This window comes from Nerophis ophidion, linkage group LG22, assembly GCF_033978795.1.
Source record: "Nerophis ophidion isolate RoL-2023_Sa linkage group LG22, RoL_Noph_v1.0, whole genome shotgun sequence".
NCBI classification, from domain to species: domain Eukaryota; kingdom Metazoa; phylum Chordata; class Actinopteri; order Syngnathiformes; family Syngnathidae; genus Nerophis; species Nerophis ophidion.
The window spans coordinates 43,516,119-43,543,508 of record NC_084632.1 but is presented as its reverse complement, the minus strand read 5'-3'; the positions used below and the strand labels follow the sequence as shown (position 1 = coordinate 43,543,508).

Here is a 27,390-nt window from a genome sequence, read left to right as displayed (position 1 = left end):
ATCTTTTATTTTCAACAATGTGGGGGAAATGTCTTATGTAAATAGTTATTTTTAGTCAGTTTTTACATTTTTAAAATACAAAAAAAAAAATTGATTTATTTATTAAAGGTAAATTGAGTAAATTGGCTATTTCTGGCAACCTATTTAAGTGTGTATCAAACTGGTAGCCCTTCGCATGAATCAGTACCCAAGAAGTAGCTCTTGCTTTCAAAAAGTTTGGTGACCCCTGCTCTAGAGATATACTGTTAGCATTAAATAAACAATAATAATAATAATTGGACTTATTTTTAACATTTTGGTGCCGCATGCTCACATTTTTCCGTGTGCGGCCCTCTGTGGAAAAAGTTTGGACACCCCTGTTTTACCCGGATGTAATTGTCAAACTTGGTTTGTTCCACTTCCGGTTCGAGGTGCACATGTAGCTTGCTCGCTGCGGACTTTTCGCTCAAATAGATAAAAAAACAAACACATTTTTCCGTGTAAAGACGCTTTTTAAGAGGCGCTATGGCTAAGAAGAAGGCTGGAGGAGCACTTGGCAGAGCTTTGATTAAAGAAAGACTTCAGGCAAGCCGCGGCAACAAGAGGTTCGACACTTGGGTAAGACGAACATTCTATCTATTTAGCTATTTACATCGTTCTATGTCCAGGGTGTACCCCGCCTTCCGCCCGATTGTAGCTAATATAGGCACCAGCCACCCAAAGGGAATAAGCGGTAGAAATGGATGGATGTACAAACCCCGTTTCCATATGAGTTGGGAAATTGTGTTAGATGTAAATATAAACAGAATACAATGATTTGCAAATCCTTTTCAAGCCATATTCAGTTGAATATGCTACAAAGACAACATATTTGATGTTCAAGCTGATAAACTTTTTTTTTTTGCAATTAATGATTAACTTAGAATTTCATGGCTGCAACACGTGACAAAGTAGTTGGGAAAGGGCATGTTCACCACTGTGTTACATCACCTTTTCTTTTAACAACACTCAATAAACGTTTGGGAACTGAGGAAACTAATTGTTGAAGCTTTGAAAGTGGAATTCTTTCCCATTCTTGTTTTATGTAGAGCTTCAGTCGTTCAACAGTCCGGGGTCTCCGCTGTCGTATTTTATGCTATATAATGCGCCACAGCCCAGCAGAGAAGTAGCAGCGTGGCTAACATTAGCCGTGATGCTAACGGAGTGTTGCGAAGGTGCGAAAGAAGATGCGAATCTGGTAACAAATGAAGGAAGAATTCCCAATAAAAACAGCAGGGGGTTGTTTGGCTTCAAGTGGGGATATGTCGAACAGACAACCGTAATTGGTCAAGTGTGGAGCACAAGCCTTGCTACCAAAAGTAGCATTACTGCTAATATGTAGCATCATTTGAAAAGTCACCTGCTAATAACTTTAATAAATAAGTTTTGGTCAATTGCCTTAGTTGTGATTTCCTTCTCTGCATGAAAGTTTAAAAGTAGCATATATGAATGCAGTATGAAGAAGAATGTTTTAATGTAGACACATAGAATCATCATCCTGCTGTGATTATATGTATCAAGTGTTCATTCAAGGCTAAGGCAAAATATCGTAATATATATCGTATATCGCGATATGGCCTAAAAATATTGCGATTTTAAAAAAAGGCCATATCGCCCAGCCCTAGTGTGGCGTATATTCTTTGTGGATGCTTGTGTGTATGTAAGCCCGCAGTGTGTCTCTGTCCCGCGGCCTTGATGTTGTGCAGCCGATAGTCAGTCCAAAGTCAACAACAACAGGTGTGTGTGTCCATGAGCGACAAGAAGGAAGTTTGTTGTGCTTTGGGAGAGTATCGAAGCCAGGGAAACAATCCAAGTTAGAATGTTTTGTATGCCAGGGAAAATAAAATGTGCTTTTCACTCTAAATTGTCTATGACTGGTCCTGAAATTCAGCCTGCAGGGCACAGTCTTATGTTATCCAAATCACAAAGTGTCCACGGTTCTTCCCGCATCCTCCAATCATTTGTGGCAGCTTTGGGCTACTTTGAAGACTGCCAGCAACTTCCAATTTGTCGACAAACCAGAGCAACACTTTCTCCAATCAGCAGATGTCCTGTTTTCATCATTCCCAATGGGTAGATGTTTTCACAAGTGTCGCCAGGAACACGGCACTCCTTCTTCTCCCAAGAGTCCGTGGTGTGTCCAGCAACAACCGCTCCGTCACGACAAGCATGTTCCCCCATACCCAAGGTCTTGTCAATACGTCTTGCCTCGACTACTGTAACGTATTATTTTCGGGTCTCCCCATGTCTAGCATTAAAAGATTACAGTTGGTACAAAATGCGGCTGCTAGACTTTTGACAAGAACAAGAAAGTTTGATCACATTACGCCTGTACTGTATATACCTTTATATACATATATACATACATATATACCTATACTGTATATACCTTTATATACATATATACATACATATATACCTGTACTGTATATACCTTTATATACATATATACATACATATATACCTATACTGGCTCACCTGCACTGGCTTCCTGTGCACTTAAGATGTGACTTTAAGGTTTTACTACTTACGTATAAAATACTACACGGTCTAGCTCCATCCTATCTTGCCGATTGTATTGTACCATATGTCCCGGCAAGAAATCTGCGTTCAAAGGACTCCGGCTTGTTAGTGATTCCTAAAGCCCTAAAAAAGTCTGTGGGCTATAGAGCGTTTTCCGTTCGGGCTCCAGTACTCTGGAATGCCCTCCCGGTAACAGTTCGAGATGCCACCTCAGTAGAAGCATTTAAGTCTCACCTTAAAACTCATTTGTATACTCTAGCCTTTAAATAGACTCCCTTTTTAGACCAGTTGATCTGCCGTTTCTTTTCTTTTTCTTCTATGTCCCACTCTCCCTTGTGGAGGGGGTCCGGTCCGATCCGGTGGCCATGTACTGCTTGCCTGTGTATCGGCTGGGGACATCTCTGCGCTGCTGATCCGCCTCCGCTTGGGATGGTTTCCTGCTGGCTCCGCTGTGAACGGGACTCTCGCTGCTGTGTTGGATCCGCTTTGGACTGGACTCTCGCGACTGTGTTGGATCCATTGTGGATTGAACTTTCACAGTATCATGTTAGACCCGCTCGACATCCATTGCTTTCCTCCTCTCTAAGGTTCTCATAGTCATCACTGTCACCGACGTCCCACTGGGTGTGAGTTTTCCTTGCCCTTATGTGGGCCTACCGAGGATGTCGTGGTGGTTTGTGCAGCCCTTTGAGACACTAGTGATTTAGGGCTATATAAGTAAACATTGATTGATTGAATTTCATTGAGGCCAGTTCAATAGTTCCAATGTTTAGATTTGGAGAGCAGTGCAAAAAGAGGCAACAAAAAAAGTTAAAACAGGTCAAATAAGCAAGAAGGGAAGATAAGAGAGAGGAAAGGGGAGCGTCCGTCCTCAATGAGTGCCAGTGAGAAAAAAAAGGACTGTCCCACCATCCAAACTGAAGCATAATGTCTTGCTGACTCGTCCATAAACGTTCATGTTCTCGCATTGTATCGTGTGTAATGTGTGCGGGCGCTCTTCAATGAAAACCTTCTGTGTTTGACCAACGTAGCTGCACACCAGCGAGCTGAACGACGGCTATGACTGGGGACGCTTGAACCTGCAGTCGGTGACGGAGCAAAGTTCCATGGACGACTTTCTGGCCACTGCTGAGCTGGCAGGAACAGAGTTTGTTGCAGGTGAGTTCTCCCGACATTTTCTTTTCAAGCTCCTTCTTCTCCTTGCCACTATTGAATAAAATAGAATAGAATAGAAAGTACTTTATTGATTCCTGGGGGAAATTCAGTACCACCGTTCGCTCACAATAGACAATAAACACTTGGGTATTTTTTACATGTGAATAATATAAATACAGTATTATATTATTATATCTATTATACAGCATTATTCACATGTGAATACCATAATACCGTCTATTATACAGCATTATTCACATGTGAATAATATAAATACTCGTGGCGCTCCTTTAACGAGCCCACACTGTGTTTGCATGACTGATGATCTCCAAGTGAGCTTCTAATGCTGCTTCCTCTTTGCACTCAGAGAAACACAACATCAAGTTCGTGCCAGCGGACGCCAGAGCAGGTTTGCTGTCAGCTGAGGAGACCAAGAGACTCAAGAACCTGCACGAAGACAACAAACATTTCCTCCGAATTCCTCGGCGGTAAGTTGAAGAAGTTTCACAGGCGACCACGGACCTTTAGTGCAAGTCAGAACTCATGACTACCTTTACACTGAAGGCCCACGTGGTCCAAATCTGATTATTTTTCAATCTGAGTTTTCCAACTGATTACACTGCAAGTAAGATGTGATTTTGATCAGACTCCAGTGTAAACACGCCCCAATGCGGCCCCAATGCGGCCCCCACTCACTTGCACAGTTCGCTAAAGTGAAAACAAAGGAAGTTGACCGAGAGGAAGTCGCTACTACTACAAAATAATATAAGTCACCACCATAGATATGGTCGCCAAGCCTTAACATGAGTATTAACATTTTTTTAATGTATACAGTATAGTACATTTAATATATGTAGTGTCTTATTTTTAATAAATAAAGTGTAATATATATAATATTTATAGTGCAATATATTTAATGTAGATATTGTAATATATATCATATTTAATATACATTGTGTAATATACTTAATATATAGTGTAATATATTTAATATATATTGTGTAATATATTTAATGTATATAGTGTATCATATGTCATGTAAAATATTTAATATATATAGTGTAATATATTTAATGTATATCGTGTAATATTTAATGTATATAGTTTAATATATTTCATGTGTATAGTGTAATATGTTTAATGTATATAGTGTAATATATTTAATGTATATCGTGTAATATTTAATGTATATAGTTTAATATATTTCATGTGTATAGTGTAATATGTTTAATGTATATAGTGTCATATATTTAATATACATAGTGTAAAATATTTAATGTATATAGCGTAATATATTTAATGTATATAGTGTAATATATTTAATGTATATCGTGTAATATTTAATGTATATAGTTTAATATATTTCATGTGTATAGTGTAATATGTTTAATGCACTAACCCCTCTTCCACCGTGAAGTACCATGAATTGATTAACGTGGACCCCGACTTAAACAAGTTGAAAAACTTATTGGGGTGTTGCCATTTCGTGGTCAATTGTACGGAATATGTACTGTACTGTGCAGTCTACTAATAAAAGTATCAATCAATCAATCAATATATAGTGCAATATATATTGTGTATTATATTTAATGTATATAGTGTAATATATATAATGTATATAGTGTAATATATTTAGTGTAACATATATAATATATATAGTGTAATATATATAATGTATGTAGTGTAATATATATAATGTTTGTAGTGTAATATATATAATGTATGTAGTGTAATATATATAATGTATGTAGTGTAATATATATAATGTATGTAGTGTAATATATATAATGTATATAGTACGGGTGTAACGGTACACAAAAATTTTGGTTCGGTACATACCTCGGTTTAGAGGTCACGGTTCGGTTCATTTTCGGTACGGTAAGAAAACGACAAAATATAAATGTTTTCGTTATTTATTTACCAAATGTGTAAACAATGGCTTTATCCTTTTAACATTGGGAACACTAATAATTCTGCTCACGTTAATCCACATTAAACTGCCTCAAATTGTTGCTTTGATTAAATAAAATGACAAAACCTTTCTTCTACATATAAAAAGTGCAACATTAAACAGTTTCCATTGAAACTGTTTAATGTCAACTCATCATGCTTCATTTATTACAGCATTTGGGAAGCCTGTAGTTGACTTTTATTACGTAAATGTTGTATTTTTATCAACATGTGATAGCAGGTGATATTCAAAACTAGGCTGCTACATTACTAATGATTCATGTAACTATAGCTGGAAAATAGTACATTTGCAATAGGAGAGACTATTCATCCCTAAACACAATAGAATTCAATGAAATAACAGACAGACAGGGCTTTGCTGCCCCTAACACACACAAACACACGCACACACACACACACGCACGCACACACACACACACAGAGAAAAATGAGCTAACGTCACGCTAAAAGCTAATTAGCCTTCACCTCAAGCCTATACTGTGAGCGAGCTGAGCTGCAGTTTAAGTTTCTAGAAGGTCAACGGGCTCAGAGTGATGTTTGTAATAGTTGTGACTGGGAAGTGTTTTTTATAATTTGGGCAGAGTCCGCTCCTCCTGCTAAACGAATATCTCTGCTCGATGCTGAAGGATTGACTACATCGCTCTGAATACGCACTGCTGATTGGCTTTGTATGTAACCAATCAGATGGTTGTGTGGGCGGGACAATGAGGCAGAGACAGAGGCAGAAAGCAGAGCAGCTTTTGAAGACTTCTGCTTCCGAACTCGTTCGATACGCCCGCTTGCCGAACCGAAACCCTGGTTTCGAACGGTTCGATACAAATACACGTACCGTTACACTCCTAGTATATAGTGTAATACTGTATATATCATGTATATAGTGTGATATATATAGTGTAATATATATAATGTATGTAGTGTAATATGTATCATGTATATAGTGGAATATATTCTTGTCGCCCAGGATTGTAGGATGTGAAGAAAACGTGTTGAAGTCAGCTGCAGGCGCTCGCTGTTCTTCTTGTCTAAACGCCGCTCTGACTAGACTAGCTGGCTTGCTTGTTGTGGTCTGTGTTGGGATAGGCTCCAGCCCCAGCAAACACATGTTGTTGTTCCAGGCCGCAGTGGGACCAAAGCACCAGCGCAGAGGCTCTCCAGCAGGCCGAGCGGGACAGCTTCCTGGAGTGGAGGAGAGAGCTGGCACGGTAACTTTTGTCTCTGGCGTCTTCTCCGACTGGTTACTCAATCCTGGCATCTGTCCCCCGAAGGCTGGAAGAGGAGCAGAAGCTGATCCTCACGCCGTTTGAGAGGAATCTGGAGTTCTGGAGGCAGCTGTGGCGCGTCATCGAGCGCAGGTAGACCTTTCATAAGTGGCCTGACGTGGGCATGCCTTCACGCTCAAATTGTGGGATTTCCTGCAGCGACGTGGTGGTTCAGATCGTGGACGCCAGGAACCCCGCCTTGTTCCGATGTCCCGACCTGGTAGGAAGAGCGTGTTTGTGTTGGCGCCGTGTGCGCACTGACGCTCCGTGCGCCCCGTAGGAGGCCTACGTCAGAGAGGTGTCGCGGGACAAGGTGAACATGCTGCTGGTCAACAAGGCCGACCTGCTGACCAGGGAGCAGAGGAGAGCCTGGGCCGCGCACTTTGACCGAGAAGGTCTGAGGACCGTGTTCTGGTCCGCTCTGGCTGAAAGCGACAGGCTGGATGCGGAGGAGAAGGTGAGGACTGGTTCCTGCGTCAGGAACATTCTTGTTCCGCTCCTGCTTTGGTCATTATTCAGCTGGAGCCGATCCCAGCTGACTTCAACCAGCGGGTTCAAACTATAACTCTGTATTCTTTCCAACATTTCCTTTGTTTTTGTCCTTCATTGCGACACATTTCTGATTTTTAATGACACTAATAGACCTGGCGCTTCTTGTTTACACCCCTGCTCTGCCAGAGCATAAGAAGGCAGAGCAGGAGGAACCAGTGTTGCTAACGGTACCGCCTTGTGTTTATAATCCTACCATTCTGGTTGGTGTTTTTCAGAAGACAACTTGTAACAAGTCTGACGTGTGCAATCTTCTTCACGCAACGAATTAACTGCGATTAATCAAAATGCAAAAGTGAATAATTGAATTTGAAAAATCTAATCATTTTACAGCACAAATTTCAAACTCATTTAATTTGCTTTTCATTGGTTTGTTTTCTCACGTTTTGCAAGTATCGAAATATGACAATGATGTCATCCCAAATATTAACCAGTTCTGAAAATATGCGTCAAATGTGATAACGTAACTAATTAAGTATTTTTCGAACGTGGTAATGTAACTAATTAAATATGCGTCAAATGTGATAATGTAACTAAGTATTTTTCGAACGTGGTAATGTAACTAATTAAATATGCGTCAAATGTGATAATGTAACGAATTACGTATTTTCCGGAATATAAACTCAATAGTGCTTGATTACCGTATTTTCCGACGGTGCCTAATTACTGTATTTTCCGGAGTTTTAAACTCAATAGTGCTTTATTACCGTAAAACTCAATAGTGCTTAATTGCCGTATTTTCTGGACTATAAACTCAATATTGCAAAACTCGATAGTGCTTGCTTAAAACTCGATAGTGCCTAAATAGTGCTTAATTGCCTAAATAATGCTTAATTTCCGTATTTTCCGGACTAGATAATAATAGAGCTTAATTACCGTATTTAATTAATTAGTAGCAGTTTCCATTAATTACCGTAAAACTCAATAGTGCTTGATTGCCATATTTTCGGACTATAAACTCTATAATGCAAAACTCGATAGTGCTTGCTTGAAACTCGATAGTGCCTAAATAGTGCTTAATCACCTAAATAATGCTTAATTGCCATATTTTCGGACTATAAACTCTATAATGCAAAACTCGATAGTGCTTGCTTAAAACTCGATAGTGCCTAAATAGTGCTTAATCGCCTAAATAATGCTTAATTGCCGTATTTTCTGGACTAGATAGTGATAGATCTTAATTACCGTATTTAATTCATTAGTAATAGTTTCAATTAATTACCGTAAAACTCAATACTGTTTAATTACCATATTTTCGGGACTATAAACTATAGTGCAAAACTCGATATTCCTTGCTTAATACTTGATAGTGCCTAAATAGTACTTAATTGCCTAAATAATGCTTTATCACCTTATTTTCTGTACTAGATCGTAGTAAGCTTAATTACCGTATTTAATTACATAGCAATAGAGTCCGGACTAGATAGTAAATAGAGCTTAATTACTGTATTTAATTAAATAGTAATAGTTTCTAGACTAGATAGTAAAATTGGTGCTTAATTACCAGCGTAAGTGAAGATGGTTTTCAGTAGAAGATGACAAGTAGAACTGCCACTCTGTATGATCTTAGCCGCATTTACTGATAATGTTGATTATGAACATCCCATATACCAGCGAATGAAGGGCATACTTAGTCAACAGCCATACATGTCACACTAAGGGTGGCCGTATAAACAACGCCAACACTGTCATAAACGTGTGCCATGTTGTGACACCACACTAAACAACAACAACAAACACATTTCGGGAAATATTTGCAACACAACACAACAAATACCCAGAATTCCCTTCAGCACAAACTATTTCGGGGAGCTACACTATTTTTTTTGGTACATGGTGTAATGATGAGTATGACCAGTAGATGGCAGTCAAACAGAAGAGATAAGTCTCAGGTAAACAACACCAATATTGTAAATCTTCCATTGAAAGTATACACTACTTAGACGCTCAAAAATCTATCAAAATGTTTTTTTGCACCATTTCTAATATACAGTATTGTAAAGTTTTTAATTATATCTGTCATTAAATTTCCCATGAAAGCGCTAAAACATACCGGTGTGGTAAGTTTACATTATTCACCCAAGGAACTTTAGTCATTAGAGTTCCGGTCGGATGGTTTTTCACGGAATTCTTTCCCATTCTTGCTTGATGTACAGCTTGAATTGTTCAACAGTCTGTTGTGCTATTTTAGGCTTCATATTGCGCTTACATTTTCAATGGGAGACAGGTCTGGACTACAGGCAGACTAGTCTAGTACCTGCACTCTTTTACTTTGAAGCCACGCTGTTGTAACACCTGGCTTGGCATTGTCTTGCTGAAATAAGCAGGGGCGTCCATGATAACGTTGCTCGGATGACAACATATGTTGCTCCAAAACCTGTATGTACCTTTCAGCATTAATGGTGCCTTCACAGATGTGTAAGTTACTAATACACCCCCATACCATCACACATGCTGACTTTCACCCTAGAACGGGGGTCGGCAACCCGCGGCACTAGAGCTGCATGCGGCTCTTTCGCGCCACCCTAGCGGCTCTCTAGAGCTTTTTCAAAAATGTATAAAAAATGGAAAAAGATGAAGGTAAAAAAATATATTTTTTGTTTTAATATGGTTTCTGTAGTAGGACAAACATGACACAAACCTCCCTAATTGTTATAAAGCACACTGTTTATATTAAACATGCTTCACTGATTCAAGTATTTGGCAAGCGCCGTTTTGTCCTACTAATTTTGGCGGTCTTCGAACTCACCGTGGTTTGTATAACTTTCTCCGACTTTCTTGGACGTGTTTTATGCCGCTTGTTTTTCTGTCTCATTTTGTCCACCAAACTTTTAATGTTGTGCGTGAATGCACAAAGGTGAGTTTTGTTGATGTTATTGACTTGTGTGGAGTGCTAATGAGACATATTTGGTAACTGCATGACTGCAAGCTAATCGATGCTAACATGCTATTTAGGCTAGTTATATGTACACATTGCATCATTATGCTTCCTTTGTAGCTATATTTGAGCTCATTCAGTTTCCTTTAAGTCCTTTTAATTCAATTTATTTCTCATGACACACTATCTGTATGTGATATGGCTTTTAAATTGGTTTTGCGGTTCCAGATAGATTTTTGTATTTTTGGTCCAATATGGCTCTAAACAATCCGGATGTTTTTTTTTCCTCTTTGGTCCTTTTCATTCGCTCCTAATGATTGTGCAAATTCTCCCACTTAAAATGATGACAGAGGTCTGTAATTTTCATCATAGGTACACTTCAACTGTGAGAGACAGAATGTGGAAAAAAAATCCAGGAATTCACATTGTAGGAATTTTAAAGAATTTATTTGTAAATTATGGTGGAAAATAAGTATTTGGTCAAGCATTCAAAGCTCTCACTGATGGAAGGAGGTTTTGGCTCCAAATCTCAGGATACATGGCCCCATTCATTCTTTCCTTAACACGGATCAATCGTCCTGTCCCCTTAGCAGAAAAACAGCCCCAAAGCATGATGTTTCCACCTCCATGCTTCACAGTAGGTATGGTGTTCTTGGGATGCAACTCAGTATTCTTCTTCCTCCAAACATGACGAGTTGAGTTTATACCAAAAAGTTCTATTTTGGTTTCATCTGACCACATGACATTCTCCCAATCCTCTGCTGTATCATCCATGTATTTATTTTGGTGTAAACTCAACTCGTCATGTTTGGAGGAAGAAGAAAACTGAGTTGCATCCCAGGAACACCATACCTACTGTGAAGCATGGGGGTGGAAACATCATGCTTTGGGGCTGTTTTTCTGCTAAGGGGACAGGACGATTGATCCGTGTTAAGGAAAGAATGAATGGGGCCATGTATCCTGAGATTTTGAGCCAAAACCTCCTTCCATCAGTAAGAGGTTCGAATGGTTGACCAAATACTTATTTTCCACCTTAATTTACAAATAAATTCTTTAAAATTCCTGGATGTTTTTTTCACATTCTGTCTCTCACAGTTGAAGTGTACCTATGATGAAAATGACAGACCTCTGTCATCATTTTAATGGGGAGAACTTGCACAATCGCTGGCTGACTAAATACTTATTGCCCCAGTTTAGGTACAGAATCATCAGACACAACAACGTGAGGACCTAAGAGTCTCCTTTCACCTGACTCTTGATGCAAGTCTAGTCCTTAACAGCACTGAGTCTAAAGTAGTGAAACCCTCGTATTTTGTTGTTGGTTCAGGAATACGATCCTCTCAGTGCTGATGCAACTAAACAGCAAAGGACCATAATGTTAGCAGTGGATGGAAGTGCACATAAAAGTATGTAGGACATGAAGGATGTGTGTCAGTCTGGCTGACCATGGTGTGTCTCCCAGGGCGTGGGGGCGGAGCCTCCACAAAGTGAGGAGAGCGAGCAAGAAGATGGAGACGAGGAGGAGGAGGAGGAGGAGGAGTGGCTAACCTGCTCTGAAGGTGAAGGTGAAAGTGAAGGTGTGACATGTCAGTCCAGCTTTCGTAACTCCAGTCGGCTGCTGCACAAGGACCAGCTGTTGGAGACCTTGAAGAAGGTCCACAGCGGGCCGCCATGCAAAGAGGGTCAACTGACAGTGGGACTGGTGGGTCGGCACAAGCCTTCTTCCCTCTTTGTGCCGAGTCTTGATGTCTTCTTTTCTAAAGGTGGGCTATCCCAACGTGGGCAAGAGTTCAACCATCAACACCATTCTCAGAGACAAGAAAGTCTCTGTGTCAGCAACTCCTGGACACACCAAGCACTTCCAGGTAACAACACCTGGCCTTCTTTCTCACCGTCTTCACCACTCACACTTTAGTACACATCATGTCATCCATCTATACATCATCATTCTATATGTCATCTATACATCATCATTCTATATGTCATCTGTACATCATCATTCTATATGTCATCTATACATCATCATTCCATATGTCATCTATACATCATCATTCTATATGTCATCTATACATCATCATTCTATATGTCATCTATACATCATCATTCTATATGTCATCTATACATCATCATTCCATATGTCATCTATACATCATCATTCTATGTGTCATCTATACATCATCATTCCATATGTCATCTATACATCATCATTCTATATGTCATCTATACATCATCATTCTATATGTCATCTATACATCATCATTCTATATGTCATCTATACATCATCATTCTATATGTCATCTATACATCATCATTCTATGTCATCTATACATCATCATTCTATATGTCATCTATACATCATCATTCTATATGTCATCTATACATCATCATTCTATATGTTATCTATACATCATCATTCCATATGTCATCTATACATCATCATTCTATATGTCATCTATACATCATTATATATGTCATCTATACATCATCATTCTATATGTCATCTATACATCATCATTCTATATGTCATCTATACATCATCATTCTATATGTCATCTATACATCATCATTCTATATGTCATCTATACATCATCATTCTATGTCATCTATACATCATCATTCCATATGTCATCTATACATCATCATTCTATGTCATCTATACATCATCATTCTATATGTCATCTATACATCATCATTCTATGTCATCTATACATCATCATTCTATATGTCATCTATACATCATTCTATATGTCATCTATACATCATCATTCTATATGTCATCTATGCAATCTATACATCATCATTACATGTCATCTATATGTCATCTATACATCATCATTCTATATGTCATCTATACATCATCATTCTATGTCATCTATACATCATCATTCTATATGTCATCTATACATCATCATTCTATGTCATCTATACATCATCATTCTATATGTCATCTATTACTCCATCTATACATCATCATTCTATATGTCATCTATTACTCCATCTATACATCATCATTCTATATGTCATCTATTACTCCATCTATACATCATCAATCAATGTCATCTATTACTCCATCTATACATCATCATTCCATATGTCATCTATTACTCCATCTATACATCATCAATCAATGTCATCTATTACTCCATCTATACATCATCATTCTATATGTCATCTATTACTCCATCTATACATCATCATTCTATATGTCATCTATACATCATCATTCTATGTCATCTATACATCATCATTCTATATGTCATCCATTACTCTATCTATAACTTAGATTTATATCGCGCTTTTCTAGACACTCAAAGCGCTCACAGAGAAGTAGGACTCAACATTCTTCAACATTACTCCATCTATACATCATTATTATGTATGTCTGGATTACAGGCAGGCCAGTCTAGTAGCTGCACTCTTTTACTATGAAGCCACGCTGTTATAACACGTGGCTTGGATTTGTCTTGCTGAAATAAGCAGGGGCGTCCATGATAACGTTGCTCGGATGGCAATATATGTTGTTCCAAAAGCTGTATGTACCTTTCAGCATCAATGGTGCCTTCACAGATGTGTAAGTTACTAACACACCCCCATACCATCCCACTTGCTGCCTTTTGAACTTTGCGCCTAGAACAGTCCGCATGGTTCTTTTCCTCTTTGTTCCAGAGGACACGACGTCCACTGTTTCCAAAAACAATTTGAAATGTGGACTCGTCAGACCACGGAACACTTTTCCACTTCGCATCAGTCCATCTTAGATGAGCTCGGGTTCAGCGAAGCCGGCGATGTTTCTGGGTGTTGTTGATTAATGGCTTTGGCTTTGCGTAGTAGAGTTTTATCTTGCACTTACAGATGTAGCGACAAACTAAATTTACTGACAGTGGTTTTCTGAAGTGTTCCAGAGCCCATGTGGTGATATCCTTTACACACATCGATCCTGTTCTGTCTCCCTGTAATGTTTGTCTGATCTTGAATGGGATTGTGCTGAAAAATCGTAATTTCCCCTCAGGAATTAATAAAGTGATTGTGATTATGGAAACATAACTCTGGAAATAATATGAAGATAATACTTGCAAGTCAGAAGTAAATCAAGCAAAGGGCTTTTCTGCCGGAGTAAGGCTACATGGCGCCCAGACCACTTCCAGTCTGGCACACTTCATGACCGCTTCCAGAGGACTTTGGACTAGTCAGTGACCTAGTGGTTAGAGTGTCCGCCCTGAGGTCGGTAGGTCGTGAGTTCAAATCCCGGCCGGGTCATACCAAAGGCTATAAAAATGGGAGCCATTACTTCCCTGCTTGGCACTCAGCATCAAGGGTTGGAATTGGGGGTTAAATCACCATAAATGATTCCCGGGCGCGGCACCGCTGCTGCTCACTGCTCCCCTCACCTCCCAGGGGGTGATCAAGGGTGATGGGTCAAATGCAGAGAATAATTTCGCCACATCTAGTATGTGTGTGACAATCATTGGTACTTTAACTTTAAATAAGCTTCCATCTTCACTCTCTTCTTCCGGTCTCATTCCACACAGACTTTGTTCGTGGAACCAGGACTGTGCCTGTGCGACTGCCCGGGTCTGGTCATGCCCTCGTTTGTGTCCACCCGGGCCCAGATGATCTGCTGTGGCATCCTGCCCATCGACCAGATGAGGGACCACGTGCCCGCCATCTCCATCATATCCTTTCACAATCCTCCTGCCCTGCAAGTGGAGCCAGCTTAGTCCTTTGGAGCCAGCTTAGTCCTTTGGAGCCAGCTTAGTCCTTTGGAGCCAGCTTAGTCCTTTGGAGCCGGCTTAGTCCTTTGGAGCTAGTTTAGTTCTTTGGAGCCAGCTTAGTCCTTTGGAGCCAGCTTAGTCCTTAACCTTCCCCTCACGTCTGCCAGACCATCCCTCGACATGTCCTGGAGGGCACGTACGGCATCAACATCATCCGGCCTCGGGAGGATGAAGACCCCGACAGACCTCCCACCTCAGAGGAGCTGCTGACGGCTTATGGATGTAAGACCTGATGGAAGGAATCACACACACCACTGCTCAATAAAGTCCAAGTAGTAATAGTAAACACAGTAAATGCTCAATAAAATCCAAGTAGTAATAGTAAACACAGTAAATGCTCAGTAAAGTCCAAGTAGTAATAGTAAACATAGTAAATGCTCAGTAAAGTCCAAGTAGTAATAGTAAACACAGTAAATGCTCAGTAAAGTCCAAGTAGTAATCGTAAACATAGTAAATAATCAGTAACGTGCAAGTAGTAATAATGAACTCAGTAAATGTTCAGTAAAGTCCAAGTAGTCATGGTAAATGCTTAGTAAAGTCCGAGTAGTAATAATAAACTCACTAAATGTTCAGTAAAGTCCAAATAGTAATAATAACAACAGTAAGTGTTCAGTAAAGTCCAAGTAGTAAAAATAAACACAGTAAATGTTCAGTAAAGTCCAAGTAGTAAAAATAAACACGGTAAATGTTAAGTAAAGTCCGAGTAGAAATAATAAACTCAGTAAATGTTCAGTAAAGTCCAGGTAGTAATAGCAAACATAGTAAATGTTCAGTAAAGTCCAAGTAGTAATTGTAAACATAGTAAATGTTCAGTAAAGTCCAAGTAGTAATTGTAAACATAGTAAATGTTCAGTAAAGTCCAAGTAGTAATGATAAACTCAGTAAATGTTCAGTAAAGTCCAAGTAGTAATAGCAAACATAGTAAATGTTCAGTAAAGTCCAAGTAGTAATTGTAAACATAGTAAATGTTCAGTAAAGTCCAAGTAGTAATGATAAACTCAGTAAATGTTCAGTAAAGTCCAAGTAGTAATAGTAAACATAGTAAATGTTCAGTAAAGTCCAGGTAGTAATAGCAAACATAGTAAATGTTCAGTAAAGTCCAAGTAGTAATTGTAAACATAGTAAATGTTCAGTAAAGTCCAAATAGTAATAATAAACTCAGTAAATGTTCAGTAAAGTCCAAGTAGTAATAGTAAACATAGTAAATGTTCAGTAAAGTCCAAGTAGTAATAGTAAACATAGTAAATGTTCAGTAAAGTCCAAGTAGTAAAAATAAACACATTAAATGTTCAGTAAAGTCCAAGTAGTAATAGTAAACATAGTAAATGTTCAGTAAAGTCCAAGTAGTAATAATAAACACGGTAAATGTTAAGTAAAGTCCGAGTAGAAATAATAAACTCAGTAAATGTTCAGTAAAGTCCAGGTAGTAATAGCAAACATAGTAAATGTTCAGTAAAGTCCAAGTAGTAATTGTAAACATAGTAAATGTTCAGTAAAGTCCAAGTAGTAAAAATAAACACAGTAAATGTTCAGTAAAGTCCAAGTAGTAATAGTAAACATAGTAAATGTTCAGTAAAGTCCAAGTAGTAATAGTAAATGTTCAGTAAAGTCCAAGTAGTAAAAATAAACACATTAAATGTTCAGTAAAGTCCAAGTAGTAATAGTAAACATAGTAAATGTTCAGTAAAGTCCAAGTAGTAATAATAAACACAGTAAATGTTCAGTAAAGTCCAAGTAGTAATAGTACACATAGTAAATGTTCAGTAAAGTCAAAGTAGTAAAAATAAACACATTAAATGTTCAGTAAAGTCCAAGTAGTAATAGTAAACATAGTAAATGTTCAGTAAAGTCCAAGTAGTAATAGTAAACATAGTAAATGTTCAGTAAAGTCCAAGTAGTAATAATAAACACAGTAAATGTTCAGTAAAGTCCAAGTAGTAATAGTACACATAGTAAATGTTCAGTAAAGTCCAAGTAGTAATAATAAACAGTAAATGTTCAGTAAAGTCCAAGTAGTAATTGTAAACATAGTAAATGTTCAGTAAAGTCCAAGTAGTAATTGTAAACATAGTAAATGTTCAGTAAAGTCCAAGTAGTAATGATAAACTCAGTAAATGTTCAGTAAAGTCGAGGTAGTAATAGCAAACATAGTAAATGTTCAGTAAAGTCCAAGTAGTAATTGTAAACATAGTAAATGTTCAGTAAAGTCCAAGTAGTAATGATAAACTCAGTAAATGTTCAGTAAAGTCCAAGTAGTAACAGTAAACATAGTAAATGTTCAGTAAAGTCCAGGTAGTAATAGCAAACATAGTAAATGTTCAGTAAAGTCCAAGTAGTAATTGTAAACATAGTAAATGTTCAGTAAAGTCCAAGTAGTAATGATAAACTCAGTAAATATTCAGTAAAGTCCAAGTAGTAATAGTAAACATAGTAAATGTTCAGTAAAGTCCAAATAGTAATAATAAACTCAGTAAATGTTCAGTAAAGTCCAAGTAGTAATAGTAAACATAGTAAATGTTCAGTAAAGTCCAAGTAGTAATAGTAAACATAGTAAATGTTCAGTAAAGTCCAAGTAGTAAAAATAAACACATTAAATGTTCAGTAAAGTCCAAGTAGTAATAGTAAACATAGTAAATGTTCAGTAAAGTCCAAGTAGTAATAATAAACACAGTAAATGTTCAGTAAAGTCCAAGTAGTAATAGTACACATAGTAAATAATCAGTAAAGTGCAAGTAGGATTAGTAAACATAGTAAATGTTCAGTAAAGTCCAAGTAGTAATAGTAAACATAGTAAATGTTCAGTAAAGTCCAAGTAGTAAAAATAAACACAGTAAATGTTCAGTAAAGTCCAAGTAGTAATAGTAAACATAGTAAATGTTCAGTAAAGTCCAAGTAGTAATAGTAAACATAGTAAATGTTCAGTAAAGTCCAGGTAGTAATAGCAAACATAGTAAATGTTCAGTAAAGTCCAAGTAGTAATTGTAAACATAGTAAATGTTCAGTAAAGTCCAAGTAGTAATGATAAACTCAGTAAATATTCAGTAAAGTCCAAGTAGTAATAGTAAACATAGTAAATGTTCAGTAAAGTCCAAATAGTAATAATAAACTCAGTAAATGTTCAGTAAAGTCCAAGTAGTAATAGTAAACATAGTAAATGTTCAGTAAAGTCCAAGTAGTAATAGTAAACATAGTAAATGTTCAGTAAAGTCCAAGTAGTAAAAATAAACACATTAAATGTTCAGTAAAGTCCAAGTAGTAATAGTAAACATAGTAAATGTTCAGTAAAGTCCAAGTAGTAATAATAAACAGTAAATGTTCAGTAAAGTCCAAGTAGTAATAGTAAACATAGTAAATGTTCAGTAAAGTCCAAGTAGTAATAATAAACAGTAAATGTTCAGTAAAGTCCAAGTAGTAATAATAAACAGTAAATGTTCAGTAAAGTCCAAGTAGTAATAATAAACAGTAAATGTTCAGTAAAGTCCAAGTAGTAAAAATAAACACAGTAAATGTTCAGGCTTGGATGTTGTTACTAGTGACATAATTGTTGCGATCCTCTACTCGGATCACTACATATTCTTGTTTGTTTCTTTTCTGTATCACATTTTGTAGTCTGACCTCTTTATTTCCTGTTTAGTCCGTCACCATGGTTATTCATTGATTTCACCTGCTACTCACGTCCCGCACACCTGCGACGGATAATCACCTTCCCTGTATGATCAGCCTGGGACTCTAGTTTGCTTTCATGCAACTCTACGACTGCTTTATGTTTTTTCTCGCTCGCTCATATGCTAAGCCACTTGCTATTCTTAGCTCTCATGCTAATTGTATTTGTTTTACATTTTGTGCCTTCGTGCCAAGTTTTAGTTTATCTGCTTATCTTCCTAGCCTTCGATGCTAGCGCTTTTGTTTGCCTTTTCTTATTTCCAGTGTTTTTGTTTCCTAACTCCTTTTTGTTAAATAAATCCTTACTTCTTACCTTTTGCTGTGTTCGTGCTGACGCATTTACGGAGGAACAAATCAGGCATCACAATGCCGACCAGGCGTGATGATAATTTGTCTTTGAATACAATTTTTAGCCTTTTAAAAGATCCAAACATGTCAAAGTGGCTCCTCTTGTGTACTTTTGTGTACTTTAGTGTACTTTGCAGCTCTTCTTCTTAAACCACTTTGTTGTTGTCTTCCTGTCAGACATGCGAGGCTTCATGACGTCACACGGCCAGCCTGATCAGCCCAGATCTGCTCGATACATCCTCAAGGACTATGTCAACGTTAGTCCTGCTTTTAACTCACTTAGCGAGTTAGCACAAGTCCAGCTTTTAACTCACTTAGCGAGTTAGCACAAGTCAAGCTTTTAACTCACTTAGCGAGTTAGCACAAGTCAAGCTTTTAACTAACTTAGCTAGTTAGCACAAATCAAGCTTTTAACTCACTTAGCTAGTTAGCACAAGTCAAGCTTTTAACTCACTTAGCTAGCTAGCACAAGTCAAGCTTTTAACTCACTTAGCTAGTTAGCACAAGTCAAGCTTTTAACTCACTTAGCTAGTTAGCACAAGTCAAGCTTTTAACTCACTTAGCTAGTTAGCACAAGTCAAGCTTTTAACTCACTTAGCGAGTTAGCACAAGTCAAGCTTTTAACTCACTTAGCGAGTTAGCAGAAGTCAAGCTTTTAACTCACTTAGCCAGTTAGCATAAGTGAAGCTTTTATCCCACTTAGCTAGTTAGCATAAGCCAGTCATTTAGGTCACTTAGCTAGTTAGCACAAGTCAAGCTTTTAACTCACTTAGCGAGTTAGCACAAGTCAAGCTTTTGACTCATTTAGCTAGTTAGCATAAGTCCAGCTTTTAACTCACTTAGCGAGTTAGCACAAGTCAAGCTTTTAACTCACTTAGCTAGTTAGCATAAGCCAGTCATTTAACTCACTTAGCTAGTTAGCACAAGTCAAGCTTTTAACTCACTTAGCGAGTTAGCACAAGTCAAGCTTTTGACTCATTTAGCTAGTTAGCATAAGTCCAGCTTTTAACTCACTTAGCGAGTTAGCACAAGTCCAGCTTTTAACTCACTTAGCGAGTTAGCACAAGTCAAGCTTTTAACTCACTTAGCGAGTTAGCACAAGTCAAGCTTTTAACTAACTTAGCTAGTTAGCACAAATCAAGCTTTTAACTCACTTAGCTAGTTAGCACAAGTCAAGCTTTTAACTCACTTAGCTAGCTAGCACAAGTCAAGCTTTTAACTCACTTAGCTAGTTAGCACAAGTCAAGCTTTTAACTCACTTAGCTAGTTAGCACAAGTCAAGCTTTTAACTCACTTAGCTAGTTAGCACAAGTCAAGCTTTTAACTCACTTAGCGAGTTAGCACAAGTCAAGCTTTTAACTCACTTAGCGAGTTAGCAGAAGTCAAGCTTTTAACTCACTTAGCCAGTTAGCATAAGTGAAGCTTTTATCCCACTTAGCTAGTTAGCATAAGCCAGTCATTTAGGTCACTTAGCTAGTTAGCACAAGTCAAGCTTTTAACTCACTTAGCGAGTTAGCACAAGTCAAGCTTTTGACTCATTTAGCTAGTTAGCATAAGTCCAGCTTTTAACTCACTTAGCGAGTTAGCACAAGTCAAGCTTTTAACTCACTTAGCTAGTTAGCATAAGCCAGTCATTTAACTCACTTAGCTAGTTAGCACAAGTCAAGCTTTTAACTCACTTAGCGAGTTAGCACAAGTCAAGCTTTTGACTCATTTAGCTAGTTAGCATAAGTCCAGCTTTTAACTCACTTAGCGAGTTAGCGCAAGTCAAGCTTTTAACTCACTTAGCTAGTTAGCATAAGCCAGTCATTTAGGTCACTTAGCTAGTTAGCATAAGTCAAACATTTAGCTCACTTAGCTAGTTTGCATAAGTCAAGCATTTAACTCACTTAGCTAGTTCGCATAAGTCAAGCATTTAGCTCACTTAGCTAGTTAGCATAAGTCAGTCATTTAGCTCACTTAGCTAGTTAGCATAAGTCAAGCATCTCCAGCATTTATCTTACTTAGCTAGGTAAAGTAAGTTTAGCATCACAATCATTTAGCCAACTTAACTAGTTAGCATAAGTCAAGCATCTCAAGCATTTAGTTAACTTAGCTAATTGAAGCATGTTAAGAATTACAAGCATTTAGCTAACTTAGCTAGTTGAAGCAAGTTGAGCATTGCAAGCATTTAGCTAACTTAGCTGGTTGAAGTAAGTTAAACATCACATACATTTCACTAACTTAGCTAGTTAGCGCAAGTTAAGCATGCAGCTAACTTTGCTAACTTGATGCTCTCTCCCCAGGGAAAGCTTCTGTACTGCCATCCTCCTCCCGGTATCCATGACGACCACTTCCAGCCGCAGCACGCCACATTCCCCAGGAGAGATGTGGACGCGGGCCACTCATCTTCCTCCGCCAGCAACAACCACAAAGTCAAGAGGATAGAAAATGTGGTGGACAAGAACTTCTTCCACGCGGTAGAGTATTAGCTAGCATCACAACTCTCTCACTGACTTGTACACTTTATTGGTGCGGGTGTTTGCCATTTGGATGCAACATGTAGACATGAAATAGCAGTAAACATTAGTAATAAACACTGCTCACCTGCTGCTCTCCTCCGCTTGCATCAACTCTTCAAATTTCCCTTTTTTACCGGGAATTCCAGTTTCTGTCTTTCTTTCCCGGAGTCTTCCGCCTGTTTTTTTGAGTTTTGGCTTCTACGGCAAGTCGCGCGACAAACCTCCAATTGCAAATCTCGCAGTGTGGAATCGTTGCAGGAGCGCCACCGCTTTCATGATCCGTCATTCAATCACAGACGGTGACAGAGACGGATGGACATGAAGACCACAGAAAAGATATCGCTGACAAAAATGTGTAAAATATGTTGACAAATATGAGATGATTATGTAAGTCAAGAAGGTGAGGCAGCAGCTCACACCTTCTCTTACTTTCTGGAACATCCAGGAACAAATGTCTCAACTATAACCACAATTGTTTTGATTGAAATTTTGACAATATTTGTGAGTCAGGACTATGTGACCAGATGGACTATGTGACCAGATGGACTATGTGACCAGATGGACTATGTGACCAGATGGACTATGTGACCAGATGGACTATGTGACCAGATGGACTATGTGACCAGATGGACTATGTGACCAGATGGACTATGTGACCAGATGGACTATGTGACTAGATGGACTATGTGACCAGATGGACTATGTGACCAGATGGACTATGTGACCAGATGGACTATGTGACCAGATGGACTATGTGACTAGATGGACTATGTGACTAGATGGACTATGTGACCAGATGGACTATGTGACCAGATGGACTATGTGACCGGATGGACTATGTGACCGGATGGACTATGTGACCGGATGGACTATGTGACCAGATGGACTATGTGACCAGATGGACTATGTGACCAGATGGACTATGTGACTAGAAGGACTATGTGACCAGATGGACTATGTGACCAGATGGACTATGTGACCAGATGGACTATGTGACCAGATGGACTATGTGACTAGATGGACTATGTGACTAGATGGACTATGTGACTAGATGGACTATGTGACCAGATGGACTATGTGACCAGATGGACTATGTGACCAGATGGACTATGTGACTAGATGGACTATGTGACTAGATGGACTATGTGACCAGATGGACTATGTGACCAGATGGACTATGTGACCAGATGGACTATGTGACTAGATGGACTATGTGACCAGATGGACTATGTGACTAGATGGACTATGTGACCAGATGGACTATGTGACCAGATGGACTATGTGACCAAATGGACTATGTGAGCAGATGGACTATGTGACCAGATGGACTATGTGACCAGATGGACTATGTGACCAGATGGACTATGTGACCAGATGGACTATGTGACCAGATGGACTATGTGACCAAATGGACTATGTGAGCAGATGGACTATGTGAGCAGATGGACTATGTGAGCAGATGGACTATGTGAGCAGATGGACTATGTGACCAGATGGACTATGTGACCAGATGGACTATGTGACCAGATGGACTATGTGACTAGATGGACTATATGACTAGATCAGGGGTAGGGAACATATGGCTCTAGAGCCAGATGTGGCTCTTTTGATGACTGCACCTGGCTCTTGGATAAATCTGAGCTGACATTGCTTAACAGGATAAGTAATGAATAATTCCACTTGTAATCACAGTGTTAAAAATAACGTTCAAAATATAAAACATTCTCATGCATTTTTATGTTCAAGAAGTAGCGTTAATGGTAAGAAGTAATTTATTTATTATTGGTTAGTGTGGGGCTTGTCCTCCTGGGGGTTCTTCAGACCACCAAGAGCCTGTTTTAGGGTTACAGTATTGTTTTATTTTAGTTTTCTCTCAGTTGCTTTAAAGCAATTGTCTTTTTCTCTTTCGTCCTCACTCGCGCTCTGGCTCCAGCCCCAACTCCGTCTCTCCTTCTGGCTGCTGCTTATAACAGAGCGACAGGTGATTAGATAAAAAGGCCCAGGTGGGCCATTTCGCACCTGTTGCTGATTTCGAGGCCGGTCCTGGCAACATCCCGCTTTGCTGCAGGCCCGCAGGCCACGCCCCCTCCACAGTTAGCTTCAGAATAACAATGTTATTAGAAAGAATAAGAGACTTATACTCTGGAAATGTTGGTCTTACTTAAAAATGCACACGTTTAGTTGTGTTCAGTGTTAAAAAAAATATTATATGGCTCTTACGGAAATACATTTTAAAATATTTGGCTTCTTGCTCTCTCAGCCAAAAAGGTTCCCGACCCCTGCTCTATCTGAACACTTACGCTACCGTAAGGCATACTTCTTCAACAGCCATACAGGTCACACTGAGGGTTGTGATATAAACAACTTTGGCACTCATACTAATATGCGCCACAATGTGAACCCACACCAAACAAAAATGACAAACACATTTCAGGAGAACATCCGCACTGTAACACAATATAAACACAACACAACAAATACCCAGAATACCCAGCTACCACCAACACAACCCCGCCCACCTCAACCGACGCACTGGGAGGGGTATTGGGTATTCTGGGTATTTGTTCTGTTGTGTTTATGTTGTGTTAAAGGTTGCTGACCCCTGGGCTAGATGGACTATGTGACTAGATGTTTGTGTTTCAGGACTATGTGACTAGATGGACTATGTGACTAGATGGACTATGTGACTAGATGTTTGTGTTTCAGGACTATGTGACTAGATGGACTATGTGACTAGATGTTTGTGATTCAGGACTATGTGACTAGATTGACTATGTGACTAGATCTTTGTGTTTCAGGACTATGTGACTAGATGGACTATGTGACTAGATCTTTGTGTTTCAGGACTATGTGACTAGATGGACTATGTGACTAGATGTTTGTGTTTCAGGACTAAGTGACTTGATGGACTATGTGACTAGATGTTTGTGATTCAGGACTATGTGACTAGAAAACTATGTGACTAGATGTTTGTGTTTCAGGACTATGTGACTAGATGGACTATGTAATTAGATGTTTGTTGTTTCAGGACTATGTGACTAGATGGACTATGTGACTAGATGTTTTTGTTTCAGGACTATGTGACTAGATGGACTATGTGACTAGATCTTTGTGTTTCAGGACTATGTGACTAGATGGACTATGTGACTAGATGTTTGTGTTTCAGGACTATGTGACTAGATCTTTGTGTTTCAGGACTATGTGACTAGATGGACTATGTGACTAGATGTTTGTGATTCAGGACTATGTGACTACATTGACTATGTGACTAGATCTTTGTGTTTCAGGACTATGTGACTAGATGGACTATGTGACTAGATGTTTGTGATTCAGGACTATGTGACTAGATGGACTATGTGACTGGATGTTTGTGTTTCAGGACTATGTGACTAGGTGGACTATGTGACTAGATGTTTGTTGTTTCAGGACTATGTGACTAGATGGACTATGTGACTAGATGTTTGTGTTTCAGGACTATGTGACTAGATGGACTATGTGACTAGATGTTTGTGATTCAGGACTATGTGACTAGATTGACTATGTGACTAGATCTTTGTGTTTCAGGACTATGTGACTAGATGGACTATGTGACTAGATCTTTGTGTTTCAGGACTATGTGACTAGATGGACTATGTGACTAGATCTTTGTGTTTCAGGACTAAGTGACTTGATGGACTATGTGACTAGATGTTTGTGATTCAGGACTATGTGACTAGATAACTATGTGACTAGATGTTTGTGTTTCAGGACTATGTGACTAGATGGACTATGTGACTAGATGTTTTTGTTTCAGGACTATGTGACTAGATGGACTATGTGACTAGATCTTTGTGTTTCAGGACTATGTGACTAGATGGACTATGTGACTAGATGTTTGTGTTTCAGGACTATGTGACTAGATGGACTATGTGACTAGATGTTTGTGTTTCAGGACTATGTGACTAGATGGACTATGTGACTGGATGTTTGTGTTTCAGGACTATGTGACTAGGTGGACTATGTGACTAGATGTTTGTGTTTCAGGACTATGTGACTAGATGGACTATGTAATTAGATGTTTGTGTTTCAGGACTATGTGACTAGATGGACTATGTGACTGGATGTTTGTGTTTCAGGACTATGTGACTAGATGGACTATGTAATTAGATGTTTGTTGTTTCAGGACTATGTGACTAGATGGACTATGTGACTAGACCTTTGTGTTTCAGGACTATGTGACTAGATGTTTGTGATTCAGGACTATGTGACTAGATGGACTATGTGACTAGATCTTTGTGTTTTAGGACTATGTGACTAGATGGACTATGTAATTAGATGTTTGTTGTTTCAGGACTATGTGACTAGATGGACTATGTGACTAGATCTTTGTGTTTCAGGACTATGTGACTAGATGGACTATGTAATTAGATGTTTGTTGTTTCAGGACTATGTGACTAGATAGACTATGTGAGTAGATCTTTGTGTTTCAGGACTATGTGACTAGATGTTTGTGATTCAGGACTATGTGACTATATGGACTATGTGACTAGATGTTTGTGTTTCAGGACTATGTGACTAGATGGACTATGTGACTAGAAGTTTGTTGTTTCAGGACTATGTGACTAGATGGACTATGTGACTGGATGTTTGTGTTTCAGGAGTATGTGACTAGATTGACTATGTGACTAGATCTTTGTGTTTCAGGACTATGTGACTAGATGGACTATGTGACTGGATGTTTGTGTTTCAGGACTATGTGACTAGATGGACTATGTGACTGGATGTTTGTGTTTCAGGACTATGTGACTAGATCTTTGTGTTTCAGGACTATGTGACTAGATGTTTGTTGTTTCAGGACAACGTGCGGGCGCTGTGCAAGGGAGTCCAGTCCGTAATGGGCTACAAAGTGGGCTGTGGGCTGGCAGCAGCAGAAACGACACAAAGAAGTGACAACAAGTCCTGGAAAAAACACGGCAACAGAAATAAGAAGGAGAAAGTACGTCGACTCACCAAACATCTTGATGCATAAATCATAATTCTACTTCAACATGGGACTTTATTTTATCCACATCATCACATCAGTCCAAGAATAAAACCCTGACATAGAACACGTACTATGCCTTTAATTCATTGAATAACATATTGTATCTTTAGCTCATTGAATTATGTTCTGCATCTTTAATTCTTTGAATAACGTGATGTACCTTTAATTCATGGAATTATGTTCTCAACCTTTAATTCAATGAATTATGTACTGTACCTTTAATTTTTTAATTATGTACTGCACCTGTAATTCATGGAATTATGTACTGTACCTTTAATTCTTTGAATTATTGTAGTGTACCTTTAAAGGCCTTCTGAAATGAGATGTTCTTATTTAAACGGGGATAGCAGCTCCATTCTATGTGTCATACTTCATCATTTCGCAATATTGCCGTATTTTTGCCGAAGGATTTAGTAGAGAACATCCACGATAAAGTTCTCAACTGTCTGTGTTGAGACAAATGCCGTGCTTCTACCGGAAGTATCGGGACGGCGTGGCGCATTGGGAGAATGGCTGCGCGCAACCCGAAGGTCCCTGGTTCAATCCCCACCTAGTACCAACCTCGTCACGTCCGTTGTGTCCTGAGCAAGACACTTCACCCTTGCTCCTGATGGGTGCTGGTTAGCGCCTTGCATGGCAGCTCCCTCCATCAGTGTGTGAATGTGTGTGTGAATGTGGAAGTAGTGTCAAAGCGCTTTGAGTACCTTGAAGGTAGAAAAGCGCTATACAA

At 38.7% G+C, this 27,390-nt stretch overlaps 1 protein-coding gene across 1 annotated transcript; it reads left to right on the top strand.

Annotated features, from left to right (window-relative positions):
- Positions 1 to 376: 376 nt before the first annotated feature.
- lsg1 (large 60S subunit nuclear export GTPase 1) lies at positions 377 to 26,730 on the top strand. Its single transcript, XM_061883921.1, has 14 exons — positions 377 to 597; positions 3,573 to 3,699; positions 4,064 to 4,184; positions 6,783 to 6,869; positions 6,933 to 7,019; positions 7,086 to 7,146; positions 7,207 to 7,383; positions 11,816 to 12,055; positions 12,117 to 12,218; positions 14,883 to 15,026; positions 15,224 to 15,347; positions 19,314 to 19,393; positions 21,422 to 21,595; positions 26,472 to 26,730. Exons 1-14 carry the CDS (start codon positions 505 to 507, stop codon positions 26,643 to 26,645), a joined length of 1,791 nt encoding a protein of 596 aa, XP_061739905.1. The 5' UTR covers positions 377 to 504; the 3' UTR covers positions 26,646 to 26,730.
- The last annotated feature ends 660 nt before the right edge of the window (positions 26,731 to 27,390 follow it).